Consider the following 25,664-nt stretch of genomic DNA (forward strand, 5'->3'; position numbering starts at 1 on the left):
TAGCTAAGGAGTGTCGAACCAAAGCTGCGTTTTTTTTCCCAGAGAATTCGAGGTAGGGGGAACCTTCATCTTAGGGTATCCTATTCTGAATTTAGGGTTGATTATTCTCGTATGATTTGTTGATGTTGATATCATATAATTTTTGGTGGATAATGGTGATGAAATAATGTTGGTGATGTTTCTTGTTGTTGTTAAAAGATTAAATTTGAGAAAAATAGAGTTAGGTTAATTTATATCAGAATTCGACCATGAGAAAAGAGTGTAATCAGTTAGAGATAGTGGAAATTGGTGTTATAATGATAGAGAAACCTTGGGGTGTTGATTGGGGATGAATTGGGAGAGTTTAGGGTCAAAAACGGAGTCCGGAGAAGTCCCCCAAAGCGAAATCGCAGCAAAACTGCGATTTCTGTCATCTGTTAGGTGCGCACGGTCGTCGCCTCAATGGCACGACCCATGCGCAGTTCTATGCCATTTTGTTGTTTTTGTGTTGTTATGAGGGGGCACGGTCGTGCTCCTTTCCCAGGCCTAGAAAACCCAACGTATCTTCCTTAAACAGATTCCTAAGGTGTGAGTTAGGGTCCTAAACTAATATACCTAAATAAATGTGTGAGTTTAGGAGTAGTTAGAAGTGGTTCCTCAATAAAACGACAAGTCTAAACTTAAATTAGTTAAAGGAGGGAATATGAGATATTACAAGGAGAATCATAGAGAAGTAAATTAGAATAGTTAATGATGGCAAGGGGAAGAACCTCTAGGATAATTACGAGTCTAAAAATAATGTTGGATAACTTAGTACAAAAATAAAATGAAAACGGTGAAGAATGTAATCCAATAAGAGGAAGTAATGGAGCTAAGAAGAGAACTAAGACGATTGTAACTTAAAGTATTAGGTAAGGTTAGAAGTAACTTAAAATGGCGGGACAAGACATTAAGTTCCCTAAAGTGTGTAATAAGAGTCTTTAGTAGCGTAAATGGGGTAGTTATATGGAGACGTAAACAATGATGAAATTGGTGATGCCTATGTACATATATATGAATATAAACATATATCATGATGATGACTTGGTGATGTATAAAATAAAACGGTGATGATAAATAGATATTACGGTGATGTTTATTGGCGATGATAAGTGAACAATACGGTGATGATAAATGGTGATGCTAAATAAAATATTAGGGAGAAAAACATTGGTGATGAATATTTGTTATCTATATCATAACATAATTAGGCTTCTGGTGATGATTGGGTGATGCGTTGTATTGCTCAGTAACATACCTCTGGCATACAATTTTGGTGAGTAGAAACTAGTACCAGCATGCATATAGGTGATAGAAAAGAGTTGCATCTAGCATATACATGATGATGTTTGGTAGTAATTGACATTGTGAATGATATGCACGTGTGAATACTAATGGTGATGATTTTATGTTGTTATTTCATGTTGCTTTATATATTCAGATCAAATATTTTGAAATGTATTCTCACCCCTTTGTTGTTGTTGTTGTTGTTGTTGTTGTTGTTGTTGTGTCTTTTATGGTGTTTGTACTCGTGGGTACAAATACTTAGGAAGCTCTAGCTATGTGACATTTAGCAGATGGCGATGAGAGGTTATCTTCCGTCATTATTTTATTAGTAATTAACTGCATAGTCAATTATGTGCTCTGATGTGTAACACTAGAGTTGGGGTTTTAACGTTGATTTTATTTTCTATGGAATTTAAGTCTTTCTTTTGAAATTTTAAATTATACTCCTAGTTGAGATTGATAACCTAAATTGTTTTATTATTGAGATGAATGAACTATTACGCTGTTATCATATGATATTTTGTCTTATTATTTATTGAAAAGCTGAGTATGTGTAACACCTTTAAAAATACGAAATCGGGGTCGTAGGGTGTTACACTATTACCAGAGGTGAAAACAGGATTTTAGATGGCTTGGGAGACATTTGGGGTATGGTGGGGGGAGGGTTTAGAAAAGAAATCTTCAGAAAATTGCTGTTGACACATTGCATAAGGTTGTGCCACCTAAATACCCCTCGATAGTTAACTGTCGAGGAAATACGAAACCGACTGCAGTTAACTACCGAGGAAAACCTCGGCAGTCAAGTACCGAGGAAAACCTCTGCAGTTAAGTACCGAGGAAAACCTCGGTAGTTAACTACCGAGGCGTTCTGAAGCCATAAAATGGCAGAACCTGTTGAGGCAGAACCTGTTACATGTGTTTTTACACATTGTAAACACATTGTTTCAATGCCAAATCATAAAGTTAATCAAAGAAAATTACCAACATAATTGAAATTGAAAATATGATACGGAAATGAACAATTGTCATAAAAAAATGTCATCGAAACAAAGTAACAACGACTGTCATGAAAATACAACAAAACGGCCAAATGTCATGAAAATAAACACCAAGTCCTAAAAATATATCCTAAACATAAAATAGTACTAGTCCTAATCCTACTGCTGGTCCTGGTCCTGCTGATGCTGCTGGTGCCTCATCCTCGGTCTCTGGCCTCTCCTCCTGGTAATGATCGGCGCGATCTGCTGCCTAACATCATGCAAGGCTGCATACAACCGTTGAGGGGTCATGCTCATCACCTCCTGACCCAAAAACGCATCAGCATGGGCAACAACACCGCTAACCATGTCATAGGTATCAGGCGAGCTTCTCACCTCGTACCGCTCCCACTGCTCTGCAATGATCTGCTCCCCATTTGGAGGCCTCGGAATATCTCCCGGCAGAAGTGGCAAAATCTGAGGGTGAGACACAACGGTGTACCATCGTACATAGCCATCTGCCATACGCCATGTATGCTCTCCTGCATGCTCACCCCAATCAGCTGCCTTAAGCGTGTGAGTGCGGAAGTCGACGAAGGCCTGCACAATCTCAGTTGGTGATAGCTCTACAATCTCAAAAGGATGTCTAGGGACGGACTGGACGTATCCATACTACCTCAAAACCCTCTCGGGCAAGTGACGGCACACCCTACGATCACCGCACATAATCCAGTCTCAATACCAGAATACCTCCTCGAAAGCCTGGAAGTCCATGTGCTCTTCGTACGACCTCCAGCATACGTCATCAAACGTAATACGATCAAGCAATGACCGATACGTGACCCCCTCTCCATGACCCTTCTGAAGCGTCCACCTCGCTGCAACCGGTAAGTTCTCAACATAGTCGGGGTTTGGATCAACAACATAAAACTTAGAAAGTGCGCCAAAAACCATGCCTGCACAAACCATACAAATCACATTTATAAATAATTGTGCACGGCAAATATAACAATAAAATAATAGTTAACAAAAAAAAAATTAAAGTTAACAAAAAAAAATAATTTAAATTTAAATTTTCTTACAGTGAGCAGTGTCATGCTTCCCCCAAGTTGCCTGTCTCCGGGCATACAGGCCGCAACTAACTCATTGTACAGGTATGCAAGTGTCATCCCTCCCCACGAATAATTACGCATCTCCGCGTAGCCGTCCTCCATGGTCGTAAGATAGACCAACTCGATGCATTTGTTGCTTCTATCCCCAAACAACAAGCATCCAACCAAGTAGAGAAGGTAACACCTCACACAATATTTCCTAACCCTCTCCAACTCCTCCATCTCCTCTGGATCCTCAATCGCTGCCAATAAGTTAGCCCTACCAAGGTGCGTCGTATATAATTCCCTCAGCTTTGGATAACTAATGTATCCACCATACTCTTTATTGCAAATTTTCTCTGCCTCCCTTTTCGACACACCCAAGTGATTCACCAGTAGTGCCTCTCCCTCCTGTCTCAACATCTTCTTTCGGTGGCCCAACATCCGCCCTTCAATCAGAACATGCATAAGACATGCGACATCCTCCAAAGTCACGGTCATCTCCCCCATGGGCATGTGAAAAGTGCTGGTCTCGGGATGCCACCTCTCGCATAGAGTCATCAGCAAAGCATGAGGCACAGTGGCGTAGCCCAAGAAAACCAAATCATGTAACCCGCTCTTCCTAAGCGGATCCCAAAACCATCTCTGATTGCTGTTTGGACGTCCGAGACTCAAAATCTTAGCGCCATGATTAATTGGTTTTACATAACGCTTCTTGCGGCACTGAAATAATAGAAAAATAAACATAGTTTAAACAATGTAAACATTTAACTAATATAAATAAAACTTAACAAATGCAAAAATAAAAATCACAAATTTAATTTAATCGGTTTAACAAATTTAAGACATAACACATGTAAAAAACAATTTAAATCAAGAAAGAAAATATAAAGAAAATAATTAAACATAAAGAAAATAATTAAAAAAAACACATATAAAAGTTGATATAAAAATTAAACAAACACACATATAAAGAAAATAATTAAAACAATATAAAAGCTGAAAGAAAGAAAATATAATGAAAATAATTAAACATAAAGATAAAACATTTTAAAAAATTATACTTACTTTCTGTGAATTATACCAAAGCGGTAATGCCACATGATTGACATAAGAGTGAAGCAGAGATAGGTTTTGCGGTCCTCCTGGAAAGGGAGGGTCCTTAGGTAACACCTCCGGGGCAGCCGCTGCTGCAATGTCATCATGGTGATCTGATAATTTAGGTACTCTACCTCCTGGGTCGGGTCAACCACCTGCGACTCTTCAGGCTGTGCCTGAAAAGCCTCAGATGCCTGAGAAGTCCCTGAACCATCCGCCCTCCGACCTCTTCCCCTATTTGGGATGTGCCCCCTTTGCCTCTCCCTCCGGTGGCTTTGAGTCATCGCACGCCTACCACCAATCATCTTAGATGGATCAATCGGGTCCTGCTCAGGCATATCTACACAAACAATTAAAAAATTTACATCATTTCCATAACCTAATCAAACACTTTGTGTGCATCATTTCAATATAATCTAAACTAAACCTTCACATTTCAATATAATCATTCCCATTTCAATATAACCTTCACATTATAACCTTCACATTTCAATATAAACATAAACATTCAATATAATCATTATAATCATCATTTCAACATAAACATTCACATTTTCATAAACATAACTAAACCTAAAACCATTCAATATAATCATCATTTCAATATAATTTGTGTCCAACATTTCCATCATAACCTAAACATCATTCAATATAATTCTCATAACATAAACTAACTAAATAATCAATAAAATTGTCATTGAGTCATTTTATCAAACACTTTGTGTGCAAAGTATCAAACATACTCAAAATGTGTTCATTTGACACCATTCAAAACCACATTATACTCTAACATCATTCAAACATCAACTAAAGCAACTGCATTCAATTATAAACTACATGCAATCATCTAAATTTCAATTCCAACATCAACCCTAACCACATGCAAACTAACAATTTTTTTTAAAAAAAACCTACACAAACTAACATTATGATTAAAAATGAGTCAAGATACTTACTTGTGATTAAATGGAGATGATGCACTTGATTTTGCTCAAAAATCGAAATTGAAGGAGTTGGATGGTTTTGGAAGTTTTTTGAACAATTGAAAGAAACTGCAAAACTGAGTTTCTGCTTCTGTTTATGTTCAGCACACCTCGGTAGTTAACTGCCGCCGGTTGTAAATTTCCTCGGTAGTTAACTACCGAGGGGTATTTTAGTCTTTTACTTGTGTTTCTCAGCCAAACCGCATGTGTATACAACAATTTTCAAATCTTCATATGGGTAACAATATGATCCTAAAAGGCTCGCCCCATTTATCTTATGGTTTTCCAACAAATAAGCCCACCCCAAAAGCAGCAGAGTGTTTCTCTGAGATTTTACCCTATCTATTATAAAAGGCTAAAATATAAATAAAAAAGTATATAATGAGATCTCGTTATAATCTTCTTTTTATCTTGGTTTCGTCCTTCTTTGTAATAAAAAAAAATATATAGCTAAGTTTAATAAAAAAAATAGGCGGAATACCATCCACGGTCCTTTAAGTTAGTTGTTTGTAACAAATAGGTTCCTTAAGTCATAAAATATTTACAATATTACTATTTTTTCCGTCAAACTTCGCTGAAAAGTGCTTACGCTACCATTTAACATTAAGGTGGCAGGTCTAAAAAGTGTTTATGTCATCAAACATGATTACTTACATATATTTTCTACTATCAAACATGATTACTTACATATATTTTCTACTTCTTATTTTCAAATTCAAACGTAATTTTACTAAGAAATGTTTCATGACCAATATTATAAATCAAGTCATCCCATGGATTCTTTTCAATCAAAGACTCAATAATTCACCTTTTTTTTTTGAGCAAAAAAAAAAAAAAATAATTCACCTATGAATCATAGTTTTGAGAGCAATGAATTTGGACCCACCAACTTAACATTAAACATCCACATAAACACTTTTTGACCAAGTTTGATGAAAGTGGGTAATGGTGAAAATATTTTATAAATTAAAGGACCAATTTGTTGCCAAAAAAACTTGAAGGATTAACGTCTAACTTAAAAGACTGCAAGAGGTATTTTACCTAAAAAATAATGAACTTTGACGATCATCAAAATTTTTATATTAGATCTTTACTAAAGTTAATGATCAATTGAGTGAGGTAAAGGGATACACGCGAAATATTAATTATCAACATTTAACATTAATTCCAATCTTATAACTAAATGGCTTCTGTTATACCCTAATATTGGACCTAAAAATACTTATTCAGAATATTTCTTCTATCTTGAATATATGTCTATTACTCTTGAAGAATTGCCAATTTGCTATTGTTTACACTGACATTTTACTCTGCTTTATCTCTCAATTTAGCTCTAAAAATCTTTTCAACTGTGTATTTGTCTATGTTTTCTTGCAGTTCAAGTCATCCAAAAATATTTTCCTTGCATTTTAGGTCATTTGAATTTGTCTCTGGTCAATTGCATATTTCTCTGTGTTTTATTTCAATGTTACCTGCAAAATTCATGAAAAGGGTATTTTAGTCATTTCCTGCATTCAAATTCATTTTAGTCCTTGAAAATTGTTTGTGTCTTTTCATTTGATTTGCATAAGTCCTTGTTTCAATCTCATGATTAAAATCCATTTAAAAAATTACATTTGAGTCATTTTGAGTCAGTTTAGCCCCTAGGGGCATTTTAGTCATTTCTAGTGTTTAAAACTCTGTTTAATCCCTAAAACTTGTCTCTGAATCTTTTCATTTAGTTTGTATAAACTCTTGCTTTAGTTCCCTGTTAAAAAAACATTTTAAAATTGCATTTGAGTCATCTTGAGTCGTTTTAGTCCCTAAGGGGCATTTTGGTCATTTCACACAAAATTTTGACAGAGAGAGGTTACTTTGAAGTACCTCATTTAAGTGATTGGTTCTTTTTAGTCCGTTTTGTTATTTTTAATCGTTTCACTTTACGTTATTTTCAATTTACTTTTTTTACCAATTTTAGTTAATTTTTCACATTTTAGTTCTTGTAGTCTTGTTATTTGCATTTGGGTCCTTTGTTTGTTCATTTTGCAGATTTTTTTTGTCCAAAAGTTAGTTATGCCACGTGGCAGCTTGTTATTGGTCCAGCACTCACATGTGTCAGCTATAAAAGCCCAGTCATGGTCAACATCACAATCAGATTTTTCAGGTCCCAATAATTGAGAGCCATGTCACTAACAGATTAGGGTTTCTCTCTCTCTTCAATTCGGATCAAACTCCACAAAAATCACAGAAAATTTCATGAATATTCAAGAACATTCTTGAAACATTCATCATCTTCAACCTCCAGAAATAGGCAATTTCAATAGAATCATCCACAAAACTCATCAATCATCACAAATCCATCCAAATCCATCTCAACACCGCCGCACTCATCATCCCCAAACAGTGATTCGTTTCCAGCCGTAAATCAAAATGCAACAACAACAACAATACCAGAATAGAACGTGAAGAAGCAAGGCCGTTTCAATCGTTTGAGGAGCAAGTCGAAGCCGAATACAACAACAACAATACCAGAACAGAACGTAAAGAAGCAAGGCCGTTTCAATCGTTTGAGGAGCAAGTCGAAGCCGAATTAGTGAAAGGAGGAGAAGCTCGAGCTGAACGCATAACAGAGGTAAATCGTCACTTCTTCCTTTTCTTTCATTTTATTTCTTTGCAAATCCGAACTTCTAAGCTTCATACATGTTCGTAACGTGTAGATCGGCGTAGATCGAAGGCTTCAAGAACATTTTCTTTCAAAATTTGTTTCAAAAGTTAAAAGATCGAAGAAACCGTAGGGTTTTCCCTCGATCTATGACGATCTACGTGTTTCTGGTGTTTGTAAGGCTCGTATTCACGTTTAATCGTGAAATCCGAGCATTTTGTTGTAAGTTTGGGTTAAATCGGAGCGGCTTAGGGTTTAGGACCGTTGGAGTTCGTCGGAGACGATGAAGTTTCCGGCGGAACTTTGCAGTTCCCGACCAGGCTTCATCATCTCCGGCGTGAGTTCTTGCAGAAACGGTGAGCTAGAGAGAGAATGAGTGAGCTAGAGAGAGAATGGAAAGAGAAGTGTGATCTGGACCAGTATGTTTAGGTTTATATAGACAACTGAACCGGACCGGTCCAAAACCGGTCCATTCCCCTGCGTTCTCCACCGTAGGATCTAGGTTTGATCCGCATGGATCAATCCTACGGTCCCTGAGTGTTCTGAGTTGAGTTTTGGGTCTTAGGTTTGGGCCTGGGCTTTGTTTCATTATTTCTTTCGTTTTTCCTGTTTTTTCTTGCTTTTCACATACTGTATTTTGATTTTGGAACCCCTGATCGTGCTCAATATGCTTTGAAAATTCTATAAAAATTTACACATGTTCTTGATATTTTTGTGATGTTTTTGTGCTTTTTGTTTACTGGAAAGTTTGATAAAAAATGTGGATGTATTTTCTTGTTTTATTTCTTAGATTTTGTGTGGAAAACTTGTGAAAGTTGCTTGATTCTAATTCCAATTTCTTGATAAATGTTTGTGACCTACACCATATGATTTTGTGAAGTTTTGGCTACTGTTTGTATGTGTTTTTTCTACATGTGTGTGAATTTTGCTTAATTGCTTGATTTGCAAGTTATGTTGTGAATAAATAATGCAAATATGTCTAAATTCACTTTAAAATGTCAAGTTCATCATGTTGTCTTGATTCTCATTCTAAAACCTGAGTTTATGCCTTTGAAAAATGTGTTGAATTGTGAGGATTATAAGCCATATGATTCTTGCATTTTTGTGGTTGAATTTTAGCTATGTTTTGCATTATTTTGGCTTTGTTTTGTGATTAATTTCTATGCTTTTGTTATGATATCTTACTTGCTTTATTTTTCTTGATATTATCATATGCTACTAACCTCTTTTGTTTCATATTTCATACATCTCATAAGCATCTCATCTCCATTTTGCTTCTTGTCATTTAAATTCATGTAATACTTAGTATGTAAAACTTAGGGATTTTGTAATATTCTTCTTATACTTTTAATTTCTTGCAAGACCATAGAATGTAAACTAGGGCATGATGTAAAGGACAATGGACTCTAATGATGTACACCGACACAAGCACCGACACATGCACACACATCACATAGATATTTTTAGATGTATATTTAGGATATGTATGCTTAGATGTATGTTTAGGAGATTTGAAACTTAGAAAAAACTCTCTTTTCCAAAAAAAACATGAACAACATCACTCAAATCTTTTTCCTAATAAACTTTGGGATCCAAAATCCCATTGAATTTTCCTTTTATTTTCTTAAACAAAAACTTTAATGAATTCTAATCATACTTTGACTTTCTTTTACAAAATAACTAATTCAACCTCACAATTTCACAATCTTATGCCCTTGAGGCCTCTCTCTCTCTCTCTCTCTCTCATTCTTCAAACTCCAATTTTCAAACTTAAAATCAACCAACAAAAACAAAAACATTTTTGGAAGGGAACTACGGTGGATTTGATCCCTTAAAAGGGTACGTAGGCAAGGAACCAATATTCCTTCAATTCAATTAAAATAAAAATTCAAACATATTCTTCTCCCTCCAATTCTTCACTTAGTAAACCCTTAGGTGTAAATATCATTTTCCAAATAGCATTTAAAAATAAAGCGCGCGCGTAGAAAGTAAAGACGGTTCCTATAGGATACTATAGTCGTTATGGGTGCCTAACACCTTCCCGTAGCGAAAACAACTCCCGGACCTCGATTCTCAAGGGTTTTGCTTATTTTTTCCCTTCCCAAGAAAAAATGAGATATCAAAGGTTAAAAAGGTTCAAACGTAATCAATGTTTGACACCCGAAAACCAAGATAAAACAACTTCTTGTAACTCTTAAGTGTTAAGACCTATTTAATTAAAGTTAACAAATGATAATTTTTTTTACTTATAAAGCAATAAAAAAAATTCAATTTATTACATGAAAAAGTAAAAAAAATATGGCTCAAACTCTCATGTGTACTTATGTTTTGATCATCTTTCTTTTTTCATTTTCATTTAGAAGTATGACATTTTTGACAAAATTTACAATTTTTTCTAATTTATCTTGTATACAATATTTCATCACATTTTAGTAAAAAAAAATTCTTATTGTTTGACAATGTAGGTAAATTTTCATGTAAGACTGCATTTGATTGTCCAGCCCTTGTATATCATCTGTATGAGAGTTGCCTTGATGGTGTTTGTTGGTACGGGGAAATTTTTGTGGATGAATGATGCAGAAGGATGTTCTTTCTTTGCTTCTATTGTGATGCAATTTGTGTTCTTTTTTTTTTTTTTTGCTAATATCCGTTTTGTGTTCATAGCAGAAAGCAACCACCTTCTTCTTCTTATGATGTTTTCTTAAAATATATTTTTAATGTTAATTTTTTTTTTTTGTAATTTGATAATGTATTGAAATTAGATTTTTTACCCGTGCGTAGTTTACAACTTATAATTTAAATGTCATCATTTTTTAGTACAACCATTCATTCTGTTTTTTCATGCTTAGAAATTACGGAATACTTCTTTAAACAATAAGTTTGAAGTACTATCAATGCAGAGACCATCTTTATCTACTAGCAAAATTTTCAAACCATTCCTTGAAGTAACTCTTGATATTGCTACATAAAGTTGAACATGCGAGGAAAATAATTGTGAAAGATATATGCCAACTTGTTTGAGTGATTGCCCTTGACTTTTGTTAATAGTCATTGCAAAACATATAGATATAGAAAACTATTTGCGTTGAAATTTAAATGAAATTCTTGTATCATATGGTGTCATATTGATTGTAATCTATACTATATAAAAAAATAAAAATAGGGGATTTTGGGCTGGCGTTTTTGAGTGTCAATCTTTCCGCTATAATAACTTTTGAGTTTATTGACCAGATACATCAATTCAAGTTGGTTTTTTGTTAGGAGGTTCTAAAATGCGGCGATCAATTATGTATGTTATTTGGTTTTTATGTGTCTGACAAAGAGCGTAATAATAAGATTTTTAACCAAAAGGAGGACTCTATTCATAATCTAGTGGATAAAGTCAAACTTCTATCCAGCGGTGAAGTTAGGAAAAAATTTAAGTAGGGGGCCAACTATAAAAAAATAAAATAAAACCAACATATTAAATTTAATGATAAAATATATTTTTAGTTCTATAAATTATAATTTTTTAGGTTTGGTCCTTACAAAAAAAAAATTAAATTTTGGTCTCGGTTTTTTTAAAATTTTACAAAAAAAAATGTTTTTAGTCTTGGATTTAATCTCTATAACAAAAAAATTAAGGACTAAAATTAAACAAAATCTTAGGAACTTAACCTAAAAATTGCAAGTGTTGTAGAGACTAAAAACAAAATAATCTGAAAATTAATCAATACATGAAAATTAACTAATGACTGTTTCTGAAATAGATTAATAATGTTTTTTCCAATGTACACAAATAGGTTATGTTTAATTATGACTATTGTCTTGATAATTTTTAGGATAAATACAGACTTTGGTCCCTTAACTTATTTTTGCGTTTCATTTTGGTCCCTTAACTTTAAACTGTCTTAATTTGGTCCCTTAAGTATCTCTCCGTTTACCAAAATGGTCCCTTCCGTTAGTTTTCCGTTATGTTTAATAAAAAAAGTTAAATGTGGTACACGTGTCATTTTGTCATTTGTTAAGAATTTATTTTGTTATTTTTTAACGTGTTATTTTCTTCAAAATACAAAAAAAAAGCAAAAATTCAAAACCCAGCCCCCTGTTTCTCTTCTCAGTCGAATCTCTCTTCCTTCACCACGCTAAAAATCATCACCGTCCCCTCGTCGCCAGTGAACCACTGTCGCCGGTGGAAACTCATCACCGTCCCCTCGTTAAAAATCCAGATTCGAAACACCTTAACTCAGATCTAGAAACAAAGGCTTCAAACAAACACTACACCTTCAAAGAAAATAAATGATACTAGACAATAAATGATCCGATTGCAAAGAATGTTAGTAACAAAGCATGCTAAATTAATCATTCGGAGAGAAGAAGAAAGGAGAGTTGCAGATCCAGTAAGAAGAATAGGAATGAGATGAAGATGAAGACATCTGAAACGAAGACGGCAAATGAGCCACCGTCGCGCGGTGGTGGTGATGGCGGCACAACTTCCTGCTACGGCGAGATTGAGAGACAAGGGGAAAACATGTTTTGGTTTCTTTGAAGGGTGGAGAGGAAAAGTAGGACCATGGTAGAATGGTAGAATGTAAGAGTGTGTGGGTTTTGTGATTACGTACGCATAACAGTATCTCATCCCATAAATTCCTAAATTCAATTTTCCTTTTTTATTTCATTGTTGTTCTTGAAATTGAAATTAAAGGAATTTGTTTAAAAATAATTGAAGACTGATGGCTGGGTTTCATTAGAAGAAGTTGAAATTGAAGATTTGTTTCTTTTTTTAAAGAATTGTAATAAATATTGATTATCTTCTGGGTTTCTTTTGGCCCTTGGTTTTGATTTAATTTTGTAATTTTTGAGTTTTAATTTTGTTGGTGTTCATGATTCTTGGTGTTGTTTAAAAAAAATTATTGTTAATTTTTTCTGGGTTTAATGTTGATAAATGAATGAAGATGATGTTACGGTGAAGAAGAGGAAGTAAGAATGAAGAAAGAAGAAAAAATTAGGTAGTAGAAGTTAGGGGTAAAATTGTCTTTTCCAAAATTTCTTAATTTTTTAGAATTTTTTTTATTTTTGAAAATTAATTTTCCAATTTTTTAGAAATTTTTTTATTTTTGAAAATTAATTTTCCAATTTTTTCAAATTTTTTAGATTTTTTTATTTCTAAATTAATATAACGAAAATAACAAAAAAAAAAATCTCAACAAATGGCAAAATGACATGTGTATCACATTTAATTTTTTTTTATTAAACATAACGGAAAACTAACGGAAAGGACCATTTTGGTAAACGGAGAGATACTTAAGGGACCAAATTGAGACAGTTTAAAGTTAAGGGACCAAAATGAAACGCAAAAATAAGTTAAGGGACCAAAATCTGTATTTACCCTAATTTTTATTGTTGAAATTTTTTTCTCTATAATTGTTATTGAGACTAAAAGTATCAAACCAATACAAATAAATCTATCAATCATGTAATAATTTTTTTACTTATTTATTTATGCTAATTTTCGACAACTTGTTTGGGGTAATTAACTATCAATCATTGGAAAAACCGAATGGTAGTTAACTACCGTTGGAGGGCATAAAAATCATTTTCATATCTTTTTAGCAAATTGATCCATGAAAAAGCAATTTTCATTCTTTTGTATCTTTATACATAATTCCAATATTGATATCATCACATATAATCTATTAATGGTAGCACATAAACCTCATATCCTACATTAATACACACGATCATGTCCATAAAGATAGACCTGATATGGATTTAAATTGCAATAAATAAAGGTGCATAAACACCAGACATTCACATGAATTGTACTAAGTTATCATTAAATTTAACATATTCCAACAACAAGGATTTTAACTCCTACGCAAAATAATTATTTCAAAGACAATACCACATCCAATGACTAAGTAATTCTCTTTGTAAAATCTTACACTTTCTACAACAATACTACATCCAATGAATAATTAATTCTTGAAAGCATACACTTTCTACAACAATACTACATCCAACTAATTAATTCTTTTTGTTCCTTCAAAAAAAAACTAATTAATTCTTTTTGTGAAATCAAACATTTTCTACATTTTTTTTTGAAATAAAGGTGCTTATAGCATATCATTAATAATCAAAGTTTCAATACAATTGGGTATATGAAAATAAACAACGGGCTAGTTAGAAACGTGACCTCTCCTGCGAGAGTATGAGCAACCACATTTGCTTGTCTCCTAGCAAACTCTACCCGAGAGTTGTTGAACTTGGAAGAGAGAAGAACCCGGGAAGCCGTGATAATACTACCAAATTCAGAGATGTCTTCCCTATCTGAGTAAACGACATCTTTCGTGGTTTTGGAATCAACTTCAAAGTCGATATTGTCGAATTGCATGCCACTTTCTACATTTGTTATGTATTATTAACTTTCATATAAAATATCTATATAATATAAATTTACGACCTGTTTCAAGGCTTTTCTCTTCTTTTCATGACAAGTGTCACTTAATTTCAAGGTTTTAAATTCTTTCAAATAGCGACATGTGGCGCTCTATTCTTCTTCTATTCTCAAGCATTTGCTAGCAAGGTTTTATTAATGGTATAATATGATATATGGATGTTATTAATGAAATTCCATATTAATGTTGTTCCATAATATTAATGGTAGTCTCACGGTCCCATTTGATATAATATGATATAATATAATTGGTCTAAAAAAATGACATCGCATCGCATATTATATAGATTTTATTAATGGTTAAAAAAATATAATTGTTTTTCAAAAAAAAATACGATTTTATTAATGAATTCTAATTTAATTGTTTTTCTCATAATATAATTGTTAAATCATAATAATCCCCGTGGCAAGTATAGTGACCGTGATCCACCATTTTTTTTTTTATGAATTCCGTTGAATTATTCAATATTTACTGTAGGAAGGAAAAAAATATATATACTTTATTTTAAGACCTGAAAATAATTGGATTGGAGGTATGTAATTGGAATTAAAAATGTATCATTAAAAAATATCGAAAATATAATTTCAGTTGATTCTATTTAATGGTCTTGCTAAAATAAAGGTTGAACCTTCCCTAAAAAAAAATAAAGTGAGCCTTAAACCAAAAAAAAATCAGAATTGTTTAATAGCTAAAAATCGGATACTTTTATGAAAGAAAAAAAATCGGATACTTTATTTTAGGACAGAGCAAGATTTTATTAATGGTATAATATGATATACGGATGTTATTAATGAAATTCCATATTAATGTTGTTCCATAATATTAATGGTATTCTCATGGTCCCATTTGATATAATATGATATAATATAATTGGTCTAAAAAAATGACATCGCATCGCATATTATATAGATTTTATTAATGGTTAAAAAAATATAATTGTTTTTCAAAAAAAAATACGATTTTATTAATGGTTAAAAAAAACGATTAATTTATAGATATATTTCACAGGATGAATTGGTAAAAAAAAACCATTAATTTTTTTTTAACATTAAAGTTTAGAAGAAATTTTACGTTACAAAAAAAAATTTGCTATGTTACTTTTTATACCATTTATGTCAAATGCTTCTACTATTATTTTTGAAGATATTTTTTTGGTTACAATTTGTTTGACTAATTTAAACTTTAATGCTAAATTTCGGTTACTATTTGTTTATACCATATATGTTTACTATCTACATTATTAGTTTGGAAGAAATTTCGGTTACAGAATTATTTGCCATGAAGCAACTTTAATGTCAGATCTTTGTTACTATTTCAACACAAAAGCTTTAATGGTAAATTTTGGTTACTATTTTTTTGACAGGAAAATTTTGGTTACTATTTGTTTATACCATATGTTTACTATCTACATTATTAGTTTGGAAGAATTTTCGGTTACAGAATTATTTGCCATGAAGCAACTTTAATGTCAAATCTTGGTAACTATTTCAACGCAAAATGTCGATTACAAAAGTAATGTTCGATCACTACCAATTTATTTTTCTGAACCGTTTGATCACCCTTCGCAACTAATATGCAAGGATTCTTTGAAAAAAAAATCAATATGCAAGGGAAATACTTAATAAAAACAAAATATTATTTAATTTGATTTATTTGAACGTTAATATATCATATTTTATGTTTATGAAACAGTAATAAAAAATTGGATACTTTATTTTAGTCTATTTAGTTTTTTTCAAATGCAATTATTTAATAAAAAAAAAATTATATTTTGCTTAATAGCTAATATATGAGCTCAAATTTGATTGGTTAAGTTACATGTTGTTGTTTTACGTAATTATCCTCTAAAAGCTATTATAAATTAGACCCTTTGGCCAACACATTCTTCACACCACAACTTCTGCTTTGCAGTTGTCTTTCATATTCCTTTCTTTTTCATTACGTAATCTTCGTATCTGATTTCTGATATATCCCCTTCCAAAGAAAACTGGAATATCATGGTTCGAGTCGTTAGCCTTTGGTTTGTGAGGGATATGAAAAAGGATCAACTTCCTTACTCCTTGGAAATGGTTCTAATGGACAATAAGGTAGTTTGATTCCATTTGTTTTTAGTTTTTATCTTTTTTTTTTTATCAATAATTTTTTGTTTTTTTTTGTCAAAACAATAATTTTTTTGTTAAGGTCGTGTGTAACTGTATCAAGGACTTCAGTTTTTTATAAAGCAAAGAGCGATTATTGTGATTTTTTTTTTAGAGTATGCGATTATTGTCAAAACAATAATTTTTTGTTAAATTGATTCTTTTTTTTTTATTCACAGGATGAAAAAATACGATCCTATACTATAATTTAGGAGCAATTGAAAACTTATTCACAGGATGAAAATTTATATTTTTTTTGATCCCACGTTAGAAGCAACAAAAATATCTATTTTTCGTCCTGTACTATATACGTTCACCGTCCTATACTGAAATTTTTCACCGTCCTATACTAATCCAAACAAAAATACGATCGGTTCATTTTTTTTTATATATATCAAAGATCGATTATATCAATAATTTTAGAAATTGTATCAATAAATTTTTGTTTGGGTCCTTGAAATTTTATTTGTTTATATACAATTGATTGTTTATATTTTTTTGTCCGGCTGTTTTTATTTTTCGTTCTTCTATTATTTTATCCCTAATTGTATTAGGTCAATATTCGTAATTGTATTGTTCTCTAAATTAATCATATAACTTATTTATATTATAAAATGTTTTGTTATCTAATTTAAAGTTTTTTATTTTATAGGGTGACCGAATCAATGCGTCTGTTAGACGTACTCTCATATACAAGTATGAGAAGGAGCTGAAGGAGGACCGTGTATTCTCTATTGGAAATTTTAGTGTTGCTTCTAATGTGGGTACAAAAATAAAACAATGTGATGATAAGTTTGTTCCTGCTGACATCTACGTGATCGGTGATCCTCGCGAAATCTTTCAATCTGAATATGATACTGATTACTTGATCGGTAAAGGAATCATTTTTTTTTAATCTTGGTTGATATTCTTTTCAGATGTTATGGGTATGCTGACAAAGGTGTTGTTCAATCCAACTTTCAGTGCTGCTCTTCTATTAAAGAAGAGGTAATTGAACGAGGTTATGGTTTTTTGTATTCGCTAAATGAGGTTGTGATGTTAAGGCGTCTACATTTAAACAAATATGGATTCAGTTATGCTAACAAAAAAAATTGTACAGCGAGTGAGAACTCTTTGTAATTTATCAAACTTTTATTTCTTTGAACTGATTTTGTTGAAATCACACCCACGCTGAGTTTTGAGCTCCTCATACACTGGAAAGTAGAAATGTCATAGAAATGTCGTAAAATGTGGTATTGGAATGTTGCGTATGATTATCACTTTTTCATTTTTCAAGATCAAATTCCATGTCAATTGTGATAGGCCTGTCATGTATTCAGTGTGGTTGGATGCTGCGAAGCATTTCATGTATTTCTGCAAACACTACAACATTCACTTATCTAACTTATTTCGGTTCCTAACACTTTTTTTAACTAATAAGGGATACTTTATTTTAGGACATAAAAAAATTGGAATTGGAGGTATTTAATTGGAATTAAAATCGTATCATTAAGGAATATTAAAAATATTATTTCAGTTGATTCTATTTAATGGTCTTGCTAAAATAAACGTTGAACCTTCCCTAAAAAAAATAAAATAAGCCTTAAACCAAAAAAAAAACGGAACCTTCCCTCTAAAATCACAAAGACCATTAAACATGCATATTCATTGTACTTAAAAGTGAGAATTCTGTGTTATTTTCTTTGATTCAATTTGATTAAAAGTTATAATTTTATTAATGCATATTCAATGTACTTCCATTTTTCTTTTTCTGTACTAAAATAAAAATTGAACAGTTTAATGAAATTTCTTCAACAAAAAAAAACAGTTTAATGAAATAAAAATGTGAATAATATTTGTTTTATAACTATTAGTTTTTAAGATTATATTCTTTGTGATAAATTATAAATTTGATAATCTTTTTAATAAGTTAAGATTATATTTTTGTGAAATAAAAATGTGAATAATATTTTTTCTGTGTGAAGGAAACATGATTTTATTTTTTTTAAAATAAACACATACTTTGATAATCCTATTTGAAAATATTCATTGAGACAAATCAAACAACATCTTACATGCTAACATTTGTATTTATATATTAGTTAAAAAATGTGGTCAAAGTAAGTTATGTGAATAATGTATATTGTAAAATTGTGAAATGTATTTTGAAACGGTTGAAGTATTAATGAATTGTTGAAACTTTGACATGTTGCAATCAAGGATATCTTAAAAATTCAAGGTATTCTTTAAGTCATTTAAGAATATATAGCAAGTTTTCCGTTTTCCATAGTCAATCACCAATGAATAACTTTTAAACCATCATAAAAAATCCTATTTTATTTAAAAAAAATAAAATTCATGAATTAAAAATTAATTGCATTAAAGGTAATCAAATTGTAGAAAATTTGAAATGTTTCAATCAAGACAATCGCAAAAAACAAATTCAAGGAATATTTTAAATCACTCAATAATGAATATGTATGTCTTCTTAAAAAAAACAGCCGTGCTATATCCAGCAAAAATAATTTCGCAAAGATATCACGAGCGTATTACTTTTAACATGTACTAGCCTACCCCTAAAAAAATCATATGATGGCTTTCAATTTTTTTGTGCAAACTAACATTCAGCTGTTTAAGTTATTTTTTTATTTTGGATTTAATTTGTATACATCTACGATATAATTTTTTGGGTTAAATATGTTTTTTAGTCCCTATAAAATTACAAACTTTCAAGTTTAATATTTACAAAAAATTTATTCATTTTTAGTCTCTGTTTGAATTTTATAGGGACAATTTTGGAGGACCACAAGTGTCCATTTTTTGTAAAAAGTTTTCAAAATAAGGATTATTTTTACAAACTACAATATTATAAAAGTCTAAAATTACCGCTAAAATTTTGTAGAGACTAAAAACATATTTACCTCAAAAAAGTTTTACACATGCATGCTATCAAATCATTATATGATGTCACATTTTTAAATAAGCTCCTAAAATATCTTAAAATATATTTATTTGTAAAAAAATAATAAAAGATATTCTTTAGGATTCTTATAAAATATCATAACATTACATTGAATAATTGGATATACCCATATCTTATAATTGGAGCTCCTAAAAAAAATTACATGATGGGTACATATATTGTAAAAGTCGTGGAGTAATAAACCGCTTTGACACACTAAACCAAAACGCTGCATTTAAAGAAAAAACTTGCCTCTATTGCCAGTCGTGAACATTTCGTGGAATATGTGTCGCGATATCAAGCATTTTCCAAAAAAAAAAATGAATATGTATGTCTCATTTTCTTATTTCTATTTAATCTTGACCCTCATCCCGTTCTTCAATTCATGTTTCTACTATTCTTGGTAAACAATAGATCATTGAACAATCATTAAAAAAAAATCAAACCAAGCAAGTTCTCGGAATCAATCAAAGTATGAAATACAAATTTTGGGACAAATAACTTATTTGATATTATGTGGTTGCTAATTTAAAATTCAACAGAAAAAAATTATGGTCAACCTTAAATTTTAAATGAAAGTTAAAAATAAGGTAACTAATTAGTTGTGGAAATTTCTACTATACTTATAAATGATTATTATAGTTTTTTATTTACAGGAATTTCGATTTTTATTGTTTTTATTATAGATTTTTTTATTATAGAAATCATTAAAAAAATATTGATTTCTATAATCCTAATGTGCATTAAATCATAATTAAAAAAGATATTTTATCAAAAGATAAAGAATGACAATTGGATATTTAAATGTTTGAGTTTTAATAAGGAAAATAATACATAATAAAAGAGAGTACAACAAGTAGTCTAACTCATATTATACCATGCAAACCATCTCATTGTTTTTTAATGAACTGAAGCGAGTTTCATTGATGAGGGAAATAAAATCAATCAATAGTAAATGACCACTAACATAGAAAATACAATCATTTAATTCCTTCGTCGTTTGTAAGAAAAATCATTCAATAAAAAAAAATTAAGCAAACATAAGTTTATGATCATCATGGGTATAAAAAAAAGTTAATTATGGATGATGATACCTATTTAAAAAGAAATTAAGAAAACATGATTCAGCATCCACGCCTACAGGTGTTCACGGGATGAGTCGGTTTTCATTGTAATCTATTACCCGATGCAATCAAGTTTCATTAGGTTTGATCAATAAATAATTACACGTAACTTTTAAAAAAAATCTTAAAATTTGAAGACTTGGACTAGATTCTACTAATTAAAATTTGAACACTTGAATTTAATTAAAACACTTTGAATCTCTATGACATGGACTGAGTATATAATAGTGTGAACACTGGGTCAATGCGTAGAAAAAACGCGTTGTATAGCTCAAATACAATGTTAAATGAGCAAGGATGGATACATCGCTGCGTGAATGCAGTAAAAAATAAGCAAAGGTCTCCACATCTTTGTGAACGAGTGTGGGTAAAGAAGTTAGTTAATAAGAGTATGATCCATTTTAGAACATGGAATAAAGGTACCCTTACTTGAACATATATGGAAATAGTTGACGCTATGACTAAAATGAAGATTAATTTGATGTGCCAACAAAAAACTATGTGGGTAGGTGAAAATGCGAAAGAATTAGATAGTTCAAGATTTAAGCATTGATAAACTGTAAAAGTTAGATCGAGAAATGGTGTGAGCATTATTGTGGATAAGGAATTGCAAAAGGATATTGTGGATGTAAAGAGGATGTGAGATTTGATTGTATCCCACAAATTTTTAGTTTAATAAGACATCTTTATTTTTTTTATTTTTTTTAAAGGAAATAAGACATCTTTAATGTTATGAGTATTTACTCACCTTAGGTAGTTTTGGAAGAATATTCTAAAGTTAAATTTTGGAAGGATTTGAAAGGTTTTTGAGCCTCAGTGCATATGATTGTGCAGAAATTAATGGGTTTAGGGGTGTTCGCGGTCCAGTTTGGATCGGTTTTGAGGGAAAAAGTCAACCGATCCAAAATAAAAATCATGTGCATCCGATCCGATCCGATCCAAATATATGCGGTTTAATTTGGATCGGTTTTTGGACATCCAAAGTGCAACATGTATTTTTTTTTATTAATATTAATATTACACATACACATTAAAATAATAGGTTTGATACAAAATATAACACAAATGTATTTAAAAAGTTAACATTATACAATGAAAATGATTGATTATATTTAAAATAGATGAAGTAGTAGTAATATAAATTAAATTAATGCAGTATATAATACTAATAAACTAATAAATATGTATTAAAATCTACTTTTGCGGTTTGGTTCGGTTTTGAAAAGGTGATTCGAAATCCGATCAGATCATAGCGATTTTTTCAAAACAACATCCAAACACATCCAAAATTATTCGGTTTTTTGTGATTTTCGGTTTTTTTGGATCGGTTTGCGGTTTTATTTTAGATTGGTTTGGATTTGAACACCCCTAGATATACCACAAGGAGAAAATGATTTTCTAGGAGGGGATCTAAATGGGCATGTAAGGAGTGTTTGATAAGTTTTAAAGGCGTGAATGATGGTATAGCCTCGGGGTCATAAATGCATAGGGTAAATTTATCCTAGATTTTTTGTTGTCTTTTATTCTTACTCTAGGAAAATAAAAAGGAAATTTATTACATACAAGAGTGAGATTTCATTTTCTCAAATAAATTTATTTCTTATTAGGAATTATGGCAGAAATATTTGTTTGAATTTAAAGTTTTACATGGAGAGAGTGTGACTATCCAACATATAGTATTGGTTATGAATGTAAGGGTTAAGTTAAGAGCGGAGATGAGAGGCCATGATTGGGATACAAGGATCAAGTGGTGACATTTAAAAGATCAAAACCAAAGTGCTTTCCTACAAAAGATTTTGAAGGTAGGTTGTGTGAAGCTACATAGAAGCGAAAATGATACATGGAACAAGATGACATATGAGATTAAAAAAGTAGCAAAAGAGACACTAGAAGAATTAATAGGTTTTGGACCTAGCTAGGAGTAAAGAATCTTGGTGGAACCAAAGAGTTCAAATTAAAGTGAGAATCAAAACAGTACTTCACTAATAAAAAATAGGGATAAGGGTGATACATTTGAAGAATATTACACATTAAGAAATTTTGCACATTCCAACCTTGATGCCAAGGTTGATCTCGAGGGGTGTGTTTTTTAGGATATAGTAAAGGCTGATTAGAGTAGTTTAAGTAGTTAAGAGATACTTTTTTTAGGCTATAGTAAAGAAAAACTAAGAGTTACTAACTCTACGATACCATTCAACATTTTCTATATTTTTTAGGCTGATATGTTTAAATATAAAGGATTCTTATATAAAGCTAATATTTTTTCTTTCTCTTCAACATGCACACATATGCATGCAAAGGTGTTAATATTAATTTAGTGACTTTACATTTAATATGTAGATCTGCGTATCCGTGATGATGACTTGAAGAACCTTTGTTTGATTGAAATTGAAATGCTGCTTCAGGAAAACGGACAGTCTCTTACTGACTTCAAATCTATGCCTAGGCCAAACGCAGCAGACATGCCAACTTTCACAAACAAGCTTATCGTTGATGAGCTAAATTACAACAAAGATGAACTGGAAAAGACACACGCTGATATGTTACTGATGCTGATTGATGAACAAAGATGTATGCATGACAAGATCATGGAGTTCGTTGGTTCTGACGCCGATGGTTTCTTTTTCTTATATGGCTACGGTGGTACTGGAAAAACCTTTATATGAAAAGCATTGTCGGCTGCTGTTAGATTGAAGGGGTTAGTTGTATTGAATGATGCATCCAGCGGTATAGCGGCTCTTCTATTACCAGGTGGAAGAACCGCACACTCGACGCTGACAATCCCTATTGAGATTAATGAGGCATCATCACTTACGATGGAAAAGGATAGTCCTAGGGCAGAACTGGTGCGTGCTGCAAAGTTGATAATTTGGGATGAGGCTCCAATGATGCACCGATGGTGTTTTGAAGCAGTTGACCGATCATTGCGTGATATCATGTCCAAGAATGATCCCCTAAACGCACTTAAACCTTTTGGTGGAATGACAGTAGTTTTAGGTGGTGATTTTAGGCAGATATTGCCTGTTGTTCGAGGAGGAACGAGGCCAGATATTGTTGATGCCTCAGTCAATTCGTCAAAGTTATGGGCTTATTGCAATGTGTTGAGGCTTACTGTTAATATGAGATTGGGTGCATCTTTGGTACCTACAGAGCAGGAAGAAATTGCTAATTTTGGCAAGTGGATACTCTCAATTGGAGACGGCAACGACGCTTCAGATGAGAATGGTGAAATGAAGGTAGAAATTCCTGAAGATTTGTTGATATCGGACACAACAAGTCCGTTGATGACCAGCTATTTTTCCAATAAAGGGGAATACTCGCACCAACGCTTGATTCAGTTGAGCATGTTAACGAATATATGATGTCGCTGATTCCATGTGAAGAGAAAGAGTATTTAAGCTCTAATTCTGTTTGTCGATCGGGTGAAAATTCTGATGTCCAAAGCGAGTGGTTCACAACGGAATTTCTTAATGGTATTAAGAGCTCTGGAATTCCAAATCACCGGTTGATACTAAAGGTTGGATGTCCAGTTATGCTGATGAGAAACATCGATCAGGCCAATGGACTGTGTAATGGTACGAGGCTGACAGTTACACATCTAGGGAAGAGCACGATAGTTGCTACCGTAATTACATGAAAAAGGGCAGGTACCAGGGTATTCATTCCCAGGATGAATCTTATTCCGAGTGATCCAGGACTACCCTTCAAATTCAGGCGCAGGCAATTTCCATTGACGCTTTGTTTTGCAATGACAATAAATAAAAGCCAGGGTCAATCTTTATCTCGAGTCGGGGGTTATCTTCCTAAGCCCGTGTTCACGCATGGACAACTTTATGTCGCTGTCTCTCGAGTTAATTCTAGAAAAGGTTTGAAGCTGCTCATCCTGGATGAAGATAATAATGTTTGCAAGGAGACCACAAATGTTGTGTATCGTGAAGTTTTTCAAAAAGTATGATCATTGGTTATGTTTTAGAATTGTTGTTGCTATAATTTAGAAAACTAAAGTTGTGTATTGTTTGGAAGTCATTTTATTTTTTAATTTCTTTGTAAGGCGTACTACTTATTACAGGACATGCAATTTCTATATAAGCAGATCCTCCTGCCATTAACTTTTAATTGATGCACTTTTCAGGTTTAACAACCCGCGAAACCTTTTTTTACATCGTTGTTACCCTAAAATACAATATTTACATCAGACAATTGGTTTTGTAAAAATTAAATACAAATAACAATCGGCGTTTCTGTAGCCCAAACTATATTTATACACACCCTTAAAAATTTAACGTTTGCATTTACCGACTACGTGTATGCATGTGACACTGACTGTTATATAAAAAAATCCAACGTTTGCTAAGATTAAGAATGATCAACATCTTAAACTACAAATAATTAGTATAAGTATAACTCCAAATACTTTAATCGTTATGTGCAATGTTTAGATATTTCGAAATGTATACAAAATAAACAACATTAAGATGATATTTTTTTCCATATCAAATTTAAATTTTAACCACTCATAAATTTAAGTTAAAATAATATAAAATCTATACATTTGATAAAAAAAAAAAGTTTTTTATTTTCCCGTGCTTGGCACGGGTCATTACACTAGTTGTAAAAAAATATGGGAAATGCTAACCAGTGCCCCCGGGGCACTGGTTAAGAATATGAAAAAGGAAATTATATAGTAGTTAATGCATTGAAATTGTGTAATAATTTATAATAAAGTCAAAAACAGTTTCCTTTTATGGTAATAATTCCCTTTTATGGTATGCTTAACCAGTGCCCCGGGGCACCGGTTAGCAGGACCCAAAGCTATTTAATTGAAACTATGGATCAAACTCTCATGTTTGTTTTTGCAACGATATCATACCAAATAAAATCATTAGAAACTAAATCTAGGTTTGCTAACTTGTCTGCTAAGCGATTGCC

The 25,664-nt window shown here is 31.9% G+C and overlaps 1 protein-coding gene, 2 long non-coding RNA genes and 1 pseudogene across 3 annotated transcripts; 3 read left to right on the forward strand and 1 right to left on the reverse strand.

The window, feature by feature from the left end:
- Positions 1–2,462: 2,462 nt before the first annotated feature.
- Positions 2,463–4,983, reverse strand: LOC146930602 (uncharacterized; annotated as a pseudogene).
- Positions 4,984–10,355: 5,372 nt separating this feature from the next.
- LOC146930603 (uncharacterized) lies at positions 10,356–10,699 on the forward strand. Its single transcript, XR_015006425.1, has 2 exons — positions 10,356–10,457; positions 10,561–10,699. It is a non-coding gene; the product is annotated as an uncharacterized LOC146930603 (long non-coding RNA).
- A 5,795-nt stretch (positions 10,700–16,494) lies between these two features.
- LOC146930604 (uncharacterized) lies at positions 16,495–17,385 on the forward strand. The gene is made up of 2 exons (XR_015006426.1): positions 16,495–16,619; positions 17,323–17,385. It is a non-coding gene; the product is annotated as an uncharacterized LOC146930604 (long non-coding RNA).
- A 3,756-nt stretch (positions 17,386–21,141) lies between these two features.
- LOC146930605 (uncharacterized) lies at positions 21,142–24,747 on the forward strand. The gene has a single exon (XM_085702086.1). It carries the CDS (start codon positions 23,552–23,554, stop codon positions 24,095–24,097), a length of 546 nt encoding a protein of 181 aa, XP_085558212.1. The 5' UTR covers positions 21,142–23,551; the 3' UTR covers positions 24,098–24,747.
- The last annotated feature ends 917 nt before the right edge of the window (positions 24,748–25,664 follow it).

The sequence above is a fragment of the Medicago sativa genome, chromosome 4, assembly GCF_051527215.1.
Source record: "Medicago sativa cultivar Bolivia chromosome 4, Bolivia_mono, whole genome shotgun sequence".
NCBI classification, from domain to species: Eukaryota; Viridiplantae; Streptophyta; class Magnoliopsida; order Fabales; family Fabaceae; genus Medicago; species Medicago sativa.

Excerpts from the sequence above, each read along its gene's own strand:
- LOC146930605 (XM_085702086.1), top strand. The coding sequence starts at position 23,552 with ATGGAAAAGGATAGTCCTAGGGCAGAACTGGTGCGTGCTGCAAAGTTG.